The following is an 11,934-nucleotide window of genomic DNA, read 5'->3' as shown; positions in this document are numbered from 1 at the left end:
CCACTCTCTCTGAAAATGAAATGCCACAGACTTTTAAATCCAGTCAAAGGGCATTTTTCCCAATCTTGCTCTCTTCTCCCTCCCCCCTCCCTTTCATTCCACACTCCTCGTTTCATTCATCTTGCCTCCCATCCCCCTCTCATTTCTCATGTGCTACATAAGTAGAAGGTCGAGGAATGAGAGGATGATGAAGAGGAGGGTTTATTCGGGAGTGGAATGGGAGGATGAGGGGATGATGGGTCTGTGAAAATTGTTGAGTTGAAATTGCATTTTTGAGGGACAAATTTAAAGGCAAAATAAAAATGATCACGTTGTAATTGTTTTGTATCAGTCAGATAGAAGTAGATTTACATTTCTTCCCCCCATGACAACTGTTATAAATAGTCAAAACATGTAATGATCATTTAAATTGATTTGGATTATTTGTGTTTCTAATGCACCGAAACCACCCCATTGTGAACATACTTGACATGGAAATGGTACAGCAAATCATATATAATTCAATAAAGTGTCCTCCCTGAATATGAATAGTCAGTTTTGTGATTGGTTGGTTTGTATCTGGTGGAAATGCAACAGCAGCTAATTACTAGTATGGAAAAGGGTCACGCAGAGGGTGGAGCGGACTCCATGAATGGCAGTTGTTTCAATGGCTGATTGTCCAAAGGAACAAGAGACAACATAGTCTCATTATTGAAGGTCAGTGGCTAGAAAAGGTTAGCAAAGGTTCACCATTGAACAGCCCTTTGTGGCGAGCCTGCCACGGACTCACACAGAATTTATTCACACTCACTTTCATACAAAAGTGAACTGTGCTTGGCTAAAGAGAAGTGCACATTCTGCAAAGTGTCCGTCGCTGTATACTCGTCGTCATTCTGGATCTATCGCACATTTGGGTTTACTTGCACTTTTTAATTCAGTCGTACATTTTGTCATTTGCAATGTCTGCGCTTTCCTTGAGTTAGATCCAGGTTTTTTTGCGTACGGTATACACGTCTTTGCTCGCGATACAGTGGTGCTCTCTGAAAGAACACTCAGAAATGTGATCTCAGAGGTGAGCAAATACAAATTTACTGCAGGTCAGCGGGGTCAAGCATTAAAATGTCCTCAGACAAGAGGGTCTTCTGTAAGGCTTTGGTCAGTATGATAGTTGTAGGCAACGTGAAGCCACTCTCTGTGTCTACAGGGTCTGGATGTTGCATCTGGAGCCATTATGTGACTTGTTAACTCGGAATTGCATTCCACCAAACTCTGTCATGTCATCATGCATGTGGTTTCTCAGAGGCCTATTTTAATGTATGTGTGTGTCTTCTGTTTATTGTCATGGCAGATTTAAAATACAATAACAGAGATCATTTGATGCAGGATTGAAGGAAACACAGCCGTACTTAGCTGAATGGCTTTTCATTCAACACATTTAGGCAGCGGGAGATGAGTGGAAATGTGAAAGGGAAAAATTAAGCACCCGGGTACAAGTTTGATTCAGTCTAAATTGACATGAAGTGAAATTCGTTGTACGAGAAGGAAAGTCAAAGGCAAAGTCATTTAGCGAGCTGCTCTGTCACAAAGTGGTCCACAGAACAACAAATGACACAAATCAAAGCAAAGGTGAGTCTTTTCAACATAATCTGTTTCCATGGGTTTTTGTTTATTTATTGTTTACATATTTGCTGCTTGAATGCAATTCTGCGAACAACTCTGTGTTTTCTGTGTAAATGTGGGTCATTAATGAATCATCTCTCTGTTTATTGAACTATTTCCTGTTTGCCATCACTTTGCTGTCTGCTTCTTTCAGGACAACCTTATATGGACTTGGGTCCAGTCGACTGAGGCGATGCTGTTGCAACATTTACATGAGTGCTAAATTAAATCAGAGGGAAAGGCAGCAACATTTAGAACTAACAATTTCGTCGAAAAGGAAAAGAACATCCATGTTGAAAAATAACCTCATACGGCCATGATGTTAGTTAAGAAACTCCTTAACCTCCAAAACTTCTGACTTATTTCTGAATGTAAAAGCTTTGACCTGTTTATAAAAGAATAAGCATTAATATTTTACTCAAAATAACCAACAACCAAAGTCCCGATGAAACTGCACCTTGACAGCTTCACTTCCCATAAGTAGCTGGGAACTGAAGTTCTTATTAAAGCGACATTAAATAACACTTGCATAATTCTGCTTATTTGTTACAGATGAGCGAATATAGGCTAATGTGTATTCTCTCGTGTGGGTGTGGAGGATGTTGCTTAAGAATTAGTGAACGAGTGTACAGTAGGTCCTCTGAAATACGCAGTGTGCAGGTTATTTGTTGACGCCTTTCTTGTTCCACTTCTCATTCTTTAAATTATTAATCGTTTGGAGCTGTTTTACATCCATGTAACACAGTTTAGGGTGTTTTTTATCAAAAAATATCCTCCATTACCGTTCACAGGGAGCGACTGTGTTGTGTTCGGTCCATCCACCTCCCCGCCCACTCGAGCTGTGTGGAGTTTTACAGCCTTTATACTTCCCAGTTCATGAATATGTTAATCACATACAAATTGATTATGTGGAATATTTATGAATTACAGTGCATTCATTTCAGGTACAGCTACGAGTGCCAGATTAGAACAGCCTGAATGACCAAATGTTTTTTATTTACTTGAAACTAAAGAATTTTTGGAGTAGATTCACAATAATGTAAACAAATAAAAGGTTATATCTCCAAAGTCCCCTCCAACTTGTTTCTTTGAGGGTTTAAAAAGGTTCTACCTTTTTAACGATTCCCTCGCAGTGTGATGTGACCGACTTGTGTATTAAAACGTTAAAAACTATGACTGAAAGGTTTATTTTTTCCAAGTATTATAATTACAATCGGGGGATGTTGAGTGTCTATTCATTTTATGTGGTGCACATACTGTGACATGGCAGCTACTTTGGTCCAGACGGAATTATCTCAACAACTACAGGATGGATTGCCATGGAAACCTGTACAGATATGAATGGTTCTCAGAGGATAAATCCAAAACGTTGGCGATCCCTTAAATTCTTCTCTAACGCATCGTGAGGTTGTCATGAGGTCAAACTGATTCAGCAGGGAAAAGAGGTTAAAAAAGATAAAGAAAAAACGACATAACACAGTGTAAAAGTGAAAAGACGACATCACCTGGCTATGCTAGAAGAAACACTGTTTACAAATGTGACAGAATTGTGATACTATAAATATTCAGAGTATTTTGACCAATAAAACAGAGCTTCACCTCAATACCTCTCAGATTGCAGATGGAGACTAATGCCGACGTCACACATTTAGTAAAGGTGATCTATTGCTGTGTGTATGTGTGTGTAATGCTTCTGTGAAGCTTACAATATGAAATATATATTGTAACAGCGTTGCCTAATGAAGCTATTCGCTAAGCTTCTTGTCCATTTTCATGATAGAGAGACTTTTGTATCCATCCACATAATCACAGCCATTGGGACTCTCTTCTTTGTAATGTGTGTTGTTTAACATTTGCTTCAAAAGCATCTGAGAAAATAAGAGGAGGAAATATCTCATATTGCGATAAAAGCACTTTAAAATGATATAGAGTGATATAAAAGAAACAAACAAAGGCAGAAAAAATGCGAAAAAACCCAGCGTCTTGAGATAAAGAGAATAATTATTTCTTTGGTGTGGTTTATTGCTCATCTGTGGTGATAAGTGCACGTTTCCAAGCGGAAGAAGAATTAACAGCTCACTTAAGTGCAAGAGGAGAAATCTAAGTGAAAGGGAAGAAATGTTTCTGTCTTTGTCTTCTGTCACTCTTCGTAAATATTTCATTTTTAATGTCAAATTGTACACCGCTTTGAATAAAACTGACATTTCTGTAAAAGCACGAAGCGCTACGAAACATTTCCTTTGTTTGAAGAACTGAAATCTTTCAAGGATTGAGATTAACCACGTCCAGAAGTTATCTTTCCACAAAAGGAATATTAGCAATGAATAAAATAAAAAAAAGAACCCTTAAGGTGAGAATAAGTTATAAAAACCAGTATTGCTGACGTCATCTAAGTACCGGGCAGGTCGTAACCCTTAATGGAAAATATTGTTTTTTATTTTCTTCTCATTTCCTGGTGGAACAGGAGCTCTTACCAAGGCAATAAAAAGGGGTTGTTCTTGCTAATTGCTCTGAGTGGATGCGTGTATTTCAAGATGGTCGGCTAGACGATGGGATGTGCATCCCACATTGGAAAGAAGTTGTTCTAGCACCCAAAGTGCGTGTGACTTCTCTCTCCCTGTGTCATCCCTCCTTTTTATAAACCTTTCATAAACCATTCCGAGTCCCTCCACCCCAAAACTAATTCCACCTCCTTCTTTTTTCTTTTTTTCTCACCATTTATCAAATTTCTTACACCCCCCTCCTTTTCGAAATTTTAATTGTAAATCAAACATTCTCCGTGGCATACTTCCCTTTTCTGTCTGGCCAACACTCTGTGTTACGCAGCGCTGCAAAAACACGACACACACACACACACACACATTCCTTTCCCATGAGGCCGTGAGGCGGGCCCGTGCCAGACACCCCTGTGTACTGTATCTTCTGCTGTAGCAGCGACTGAGTGAACAAGGGACAGTGGGAGAGAAAGTGAGAGACGGCCAGAGGAGAACCAGACAGACAGCCAAACACGGAGGTACCGAGTGAGGACCAATCGGCGTCTTTGCGACAGTTAACCTTGTGAGCTTGGATTCAGGACAGCCTGAGCTGGCAGCTGAAGGCACGCCGACCACGGCGAGCCCACGGTGCGACCCATCTGCGCCCGATATTAAAACAAGCTCACACCCCAGGGCGTAATATCTACACAGACATAGGCACGGTCCGGAGGGGGGCTAACAAGTCACCCACCGCGATGACAATGGCAGCTTGGTTAACACCAACAACACACGAGAAAGAAAGGGAAAGAAAAACTCCCACACATACAGCAAAAGCACAGAGAGCCAAATACACACATTGGCAAGCAGAAACACATTAATGATACTTCCCTTTCTACGTATGAGAGAGAGCGCATAACACCACTCCACCCCATTCTTGTGAAAAGTGTGCGGCACATTGGGCTGTGAGTGCTGTTATTTTCCCTCTCTGCACCTATTTGAAGCTCCACTCTGACATTGTTCTGTGTTTACATCCTGTTGTGTCGACCACTGCGTGAGCATGCTTTGCGTTTGTCCAGCTGTCTGTATGTAAGGGTCAAAGCCGGGCCACGGCGGCAACACATATGATCTCAGCTAGCATGAGAAGTCGATCTATTCTTGGTGTGTATTCAACCGCCTGCCGGATAGGAATTAAAACGAAATGAGACAATTTACACATCATAACAAGTGGTGTCAGCATGTTCACACATTTAAAAAGGGAAAGCAAGACCCACGTTCTTGCTTTTATGAAAACACGGTTTGTGTTTTAAACCCTTGTTATGTTGCTTTGTGATTATCATCAACAGGAAGCCATATTTCATTCTTGTTCAAAACTATTCTTTTAAAAAAAAAACACAAACTGCACTTGTATTTGGCCTTTTCTTCCATAAATGTCTGGAGCATTATGCTTCACCGGCTCTCAGCCGTGGCCCTGCGAACATCCAAGGTCCAGATCTTTTAATGGACATCCCTGACAGTCCACTCAGTGACATTATAAAGAAACAAAAGGAAAATGTCATATTTTCTTTTCTGGATTATAGGAAGACCCCAATCATACAACGCCAATAAGGCTTCAGTGCGGAGCCTTTTTGTCCACCTTGAATAGCTTTTAGTGACACAAATGTACATTGTATAACATGGCATGATGTATTATTGATCTGATATTTACAACGCTGAAGCTATGACTCATATGATTCAAGAAGTTACATATTGTCACCTCCTTAAAATAATGGCATAATTCATCTTTTGACAAAAATACATCCTCAGTTGAACACATCACGTAATTCTACCCCTGTTGTTTAATATATCACAATATCATGCGATCAATATATGATCATGTTTTTTGTGTTTTCTGAAAAACCTGTAAAAATGACGGAGGCCATTATTTAAAGAAGGTGACGATATTCAAACTTGGTTTTACATTCATTAGAATTTTTTTTAATTATTTTATTATTGGAAACTTGAGGTTTTTAGTTATGATTTATTTCATCCTAAAAATGTAACATGAAGTACCATCGTAGATATTTGTTTTTTTGCACCTAAAATGCTACGTTGAAAACATATCGGTATATAAAAAGTGATTGTGTGTTGAGATTATCAGCAGTATAATACATATTCAAATTGTTAAACACACACACTCTCACACACACAGGGGACTGTTTCTGCACCAAGTGCTTTTACTTTTCATACTTGAAAAGCATTTTGCATATCCTTTCCTACTTTTACTTAAAGGGCCAGTGTGTAGAATGTATTGGCATAGAGAGGTTAGGTTGCAGATTGTAACGAACTGAAACTTCTCCCGTTTTGCCTGTAGGGGAACGACGGTGGCCCGTGAGAAAAACGCAAAAAGCAAAAATACAAATGCTTCTTGCAACAAAAAAAAATCAGTGTTTGGGTTTTCTTCTCTGGGCTATACTGCAGGAACATGAAGGCCTTCTGAAGAATATGTAATCATAAACGACTCATTCTAAGGTAACACCAACATCATAATTCATATGAAGAAACACTTTCACAAATAATCATTGTGTGATATTAAAGGCGCTACTGTTTTTATCACTCCCTCCAGGAATTAGACGCTACCGTTGTTCTTTTTCATTACTGACAGATGTTTATTGGATGCGGGCGCACTTCGCCATCCACCTTCAATCCACCGTCGAACTGTACAAAATACATTTAACAAGGTTGACGTTGATATTACGTAAAATACAGTTGACAAATATATGCGACGAAAACATTAACATAAAACATAAACGTACCTCACTGGCTGCACATAAACCACGAGGGAATGGGTCCACTTTAAACATGTATTCTTCTCTTACTTGCACTTCTAGCTTCTCTTACTTGCACTTCTAGCTTCAACCACATGTTCACCTGAGATTGTTGCAATCAAATGCGTCCCAGCGCAACACAGGACACGCAAATAGTTCCCACCAAATACAAAACAAAAACAAACCAACATTCAATAAACGAGTTGTACAAATAACATATTCAACCAAACTTACTACAAATGACATAAATAACATTCGTGGCAGTTACAGTTTTAATGGGAGCACCAGAGCCAATCAGAAGTTAGAAGTTGGTTGGGACCCTGATGACGCTGTCAGAGATAGATCACAGAAAACAAGTTTACCAAAAGCTCTTTTCTCCCTTATCTTTACATCTGAATCTAATTAACTTGAGAGAGACAGCTCATGTTTTCATGACAGGGGCCAGTTTGGGAGGACTCTTTCTCCACGGCCGCCCTGCCAATCCTCCCAGCCCCGCAGACACCCCCCTTCCCCGCCTGTTCCTCCTCTGGCCGCTAGATGTCGCTGCCGAGCAGTCTCTCTGTGGACCGGGACGCATGGCCGTATCTGAGCGCGCCTGGAAACCAGGACCGGAGCACGGGGCGTGTTTTTTTGTTTGGAGGGGAAGAACCAGTCGATGAGGTCCATTCTGCATCTTTACCTGCAGCACGGCTCGGCTCGGCTCGGCTGTCAAGCAACTTCAGTGATCGTTTGAGTTTTTGTTTGCTTATGGTTACCGAGGCGGACAGCTGCCCTCTCTTTCTGCCTCTCTCCCGTTGAACTTTACAGGGATGTTATATGAGAGCATCACACCGCGAGTGCTGAAGAAAGTGTAGGACGGAGGAGAAGAGTGAACTACGAGAGAGACTCGAACCTCTTCTTCTGCTACTTTTTGTTCGGCTTAATACAGGAGAAAAGGAGAGTGAGCGAGAGACACAGAGAGAAAGAGAGATAGAGAGTGTGTGCAGGAGAGAGAGAGAGAGATAGAGAGTGCAGGAGAGAGAGAGAGTGCAGGAGAGAGAGAGAGTGAGAGAGAAGTCGCTCAGGTTTTTTGGAGCTAAGCTTTCATGCCGTCAGTCTTGCGGACTCTGAGATGGACGTCAGATTTTATCCAGCTCCCCCTTCAAGCGTGGGTTCATGTACGTTACCGACTGACTCCGGTTTGGACTATTACCACTCCAACAAGGTAACGATTCACTCTACTTTGCGAGCGTACATGTCGGTCAGATGCTCAGCCCTGGCTGTGATGAATGCCCGCGCGCACAGGAACACTGCGTCCGCACGGTTGTCTATGTATATACAATGTGTAGGAAGACCAATGCGGACGAGTGCTGCTCGTTTCAGTTCCCTCTGGATGCATCGGGTTGCAATGAGCTCCCGTGCTGCATTGCCATCGAACTTTGTTTCATTTCTGATCTGCAGATTGCAGATTGCATACCGGACACCTGTTCTGAGCTCGTGCTTCCTTTAATTAGAAACTGTTAATGTGTTCATCTGTATAAACTCTACGGGTAGGTTGCCCTGTGAGCTGAGTTGGAGCGCACCACTCTCTCCAGCGCACTGGAGCTGAATGCGTACAAACTGAATATCTGGCTTCCCCCTCCTCTGAATAATGTAATCCAGAAAAAAAGAAGATATTCCGTGTATTATTTAAACCTTGCAGACCAAACTGCGGAAACTCGCTATCTTATCTGTTCCACGCAGGTTCCCACATGGGTCAATGCACAATTAGTCCAATAAACAGCGATCGAGATTGTGTCTAAATGGGATGGTGACAACATGTTACGGATCGGGGCTATTTGTGATGCTTCAATGTGTACATAGTGCAGATAGTCACTGAGCAGTCTGTATTTTCATGTATCTGATTTTCTCTTATTGCTTGATAAAAGTATGGTCATGAAGAATATGGAGTCGCATGTTGCGCAGGCATATGGTTCACACCTTTTTCGCGCATACATCCAATCTCATCGGTGTCCACGTAATAACTTTTTGGAATTTATTATTTATGAGCAATGTGCAACTACATTACCCGATTTGTTTGTGTTTCTAACGGATGGAATATCGGAAATGATCAGCCTTTGTGTTTATATCTCCGTGCGTTTTTACGCACGAAATTGTACCCAGTGTAACTGGAACATCGAGGCACTTTTATTGGCAAATTGAAGTGGGAAGAGGTGCCGTAAAATATGTGTTACAGATAAGATTTCATATCGACGAAAACACCAGTCGTCAGTTGAGAGCAAAATATTGTCAAGTTTCCTGAATTATGCAGTTTTTGATATTTCTGTTGAACGTCACGGGGCCTCCGGTAAAGAGATCACCTTTCCCCTGCTCATCGTTCCTTGGTGTATTCATGCGTGCTGACGCTTTGCTTTAATCATAAAGATTTTGCATTTACACAAATTAGAAATTTACAAAACTGCCAAATCGTCATAGATTACAAGTCACAAGCCACAAGGCTATTTTCCATGCAGTCTGGGTAAAACTTGTGTCAACATTTGGCAAAGCGAGAAAAAAGGCATTATACCGCAGCCATTCAAATAGGTTTGCTTGCCTTAGCACCTGGAAGGAAGCCAGCAGGCAGTTAACATTTGCTGATGACAAAGTGAAACATTATAGCACAGTGCAATGTTTGAATTGTTAATCTCCCCTGTTCATACACAGTCACCTGCATGTATACAGGAACAACACACGCAGACACACACACACTCTCTCACATACATGAGACTACAATCATTCCTCAACCCCCTAACATCAACTTCAACCGTTTCACACGGACATAAACCGACCCAACGTCGTAATTTAAGCTTATCGTGTAGCTTTAAATCAAATATATAGTAAGCACTGGCTAAATATTCTCACATAGAAGGAGTTTTGTAATTGTTATTTCCTTGTGGTAATATTACACGCTTGTGTGTGTGTGTGTGTGTGTGTGTGTGTGTGTGTGTGTGTGTGTGTGTGTGTGTGTGTTGATAAGTGTGCTTCATACACAGAGGCATACACACTTTAGCTTCTGTGGCCATATATTTAAGATCATAACGAAGCCCGGCCCTCCGACCAAGGCCATGTTTCTGGTGTGGTAGCGTGAACACAATGAGCCGCACTAGTTATCATACTTCAGCCAGCGCGGAGGTTGTTGGGCCGGTTTGGGTTTCAAGGACAGAGTCGTATCACATTGTCATTACTAAAGTAACGGCTGTGACTACGATGTAAAGTGACATGTTATCTGTGCTGTGCCGCCGCCACTACACATAACTGTTGAATAATGATGCGGGAGCTTTATGTGACGTTTTGGCAATAGCGCCTCCTTTAATGGCGGTTTCATTTCAGGGAGGGGATGGAGTTGAGAGTTGAGCCGCCTCAAGTAGCAACTGGGTGAGCAGGTGTTGACTGGGAAGCTTGAAAAGATGATAAGAAATAGGATATCTTTTTGTATTACACAGTCATTATGTAGATAGTTATAGCGACAGCAGGTGTGGTTTCAATGCGTGTTTTTTGGTTCCATTATTAAACAGGAAATCTAAAAAAGGATTTTAAAGTTTTTGATCTTTGCAATAAGAAGCAGTTTCTATATACAGGTGAAAACCTTCCCAATCAAGGCCTTCTGGAAGAGTTTGATTTCCTAAAGTTTACACTGAAAAAAACATATATATATATATATATATAAACTCAAAAGTGTAGTTATGTATTAGTGAACAGTATTATATACACTAACCAGGAAGTGAGCACAATACAAAGTGGGACAGTCCATATAAAAGCCTGCACTTCCTGTAGTGGCGTAAACTCAAAGACATATATTTCTGACTAACAGGCTTTGTGAGACTGACTTTATCTGTGCATGTTTTTGTGTGTGTGTGTGTGTGCGCGTGTGTGTTTATTCATGCCATTGTCTACCTGAAAGGGTTCATAATTGAGGAACGTAAAGAATGTGCAAGCTGAAACTGGTTCCAAGTGATCAGCCACATTCAGACTGATGATTGATGCCTGCCAAGAATCTGGATCACATTGACAGGATATGTCATCACCACACGGCTATGAATGCACTTGACCTTTGAATTTAAGCAAAGGTTTGCCCTGCAATTACACATTAAAATACAGTATGTAACAATCATAAACCTATGAATCAAAGGTCTGATGTACTTCAGGCTTTACTTCCCCTTTTCAAACGATTGATAAGCAGATTATGTCAGACAAAAATGCCATTGTGCTTTTTCCACTTCTCATTGTAAATTCCTCGATAAAACAAACCTGTGCGCCCACATTTCAGAACAACGCAAATAACAACACATGAGAGGAGCATCGATTTGTATTTTCGCTATGACCCCCCATGCCACCGTTGCTCTTCTCAACTCCATCCAACTCACATTGTCCTACATTTGCACAATCACCGTGAGTCATCTTCACTTTTCTGCCCAAGATTCCTCCTAATCTTTTTGAAGCCTCTCTGTATCTTTCCTCACTGAGTGGGAGGCTTGTTTGTTCAGTGTACACTCAGCTGTGTATACCAGCGCTGAAGGCCACTTCTTCGCAAATGCCTGTTTTAGCGAGAGACTATTTGTCAAATGCATTATGACTTGTGCATATCCCCCGGCAGAATCACTCTTGTGAAATGAAGTTGGATAGATTACTGTAGCCGTTCCACTTTCTCCTCATCCCTCTTCGCTCTAACAGCCCGAGAGAGAGGCTCTCACGTAATTACACCGTAGTTATTCTGTAGGTTTATAATCCAATGGTTTGCAGATGTTATTCTTCACAAAGTTGCCGTCGGTTCCAAGTCGCTGTATGTTATTTTTATATGCTGCCCAGCAGTTTTCACCGCAGTGCGGAGCGAACACTCCGTTGATACACAGTTTGTGCAGCGCTCGCAGACGTGATGTCTCATTAAAAGCATGTCTGTGTTTGACCGTATGCGTGGATGTGTGTGTGAGTGCAGCCCGTATCTAATTGCTAATATACCTTAAGGCGAGATGCACGAACCACGTTTAACAAGAAAACCCTGA

At 41.3% G+C, this 11,934-nt stretch overlaps 1 protein-coding gene across 2 annotated transcripts in view; it reads left to right on the top strand.

Annotated features, from left to right (window-relative positions):
* Window positions 1–7,586: 7,586 nt before the first annotated feature.
* tox2 (TOX high mobility group box family member 2) overlaps window positions 7,587–11,934 on the top strand; it is a 95,470-nt gene continuing 91,122 nt past the window's right edge. For both annotated transcript variants that reach the window (XM_056437989.1, XM_056437988.1), the window contains exon 1: window positions 7,587–8,120. In XM_056437989.1, the coding sequence (XP_056293964.1) occupies window positions 8,028–8,120 (93 nt within the window). In that variant the 5' untranslated portion in view covers window positions 7,587–8,027. The remainder of the gene's footprint in view (window positions 8,121–11,934) is intronic.

Source organism: Pseudoliparis swirei, chromosome 18 (genome assembly GCF_029220125.1).
Source record: "Pseudoliparis swirei isolate HS2019 ecotype Mariana Trench chromosome 18, NWPU_hadal_v1, whole genome shotgun sequence".
Taxonomy (NCBI): Eukaryota; Metazoa; Chordata; class Actinopteri; order Perciformes; family Liparidae; genus Pseudoliparis; species Pseudoliparis swirei.
Note: the sequence above shows the minus strand (reverse complement) of the source record. Positions and strands in the feature narration are given on the sequence as shown.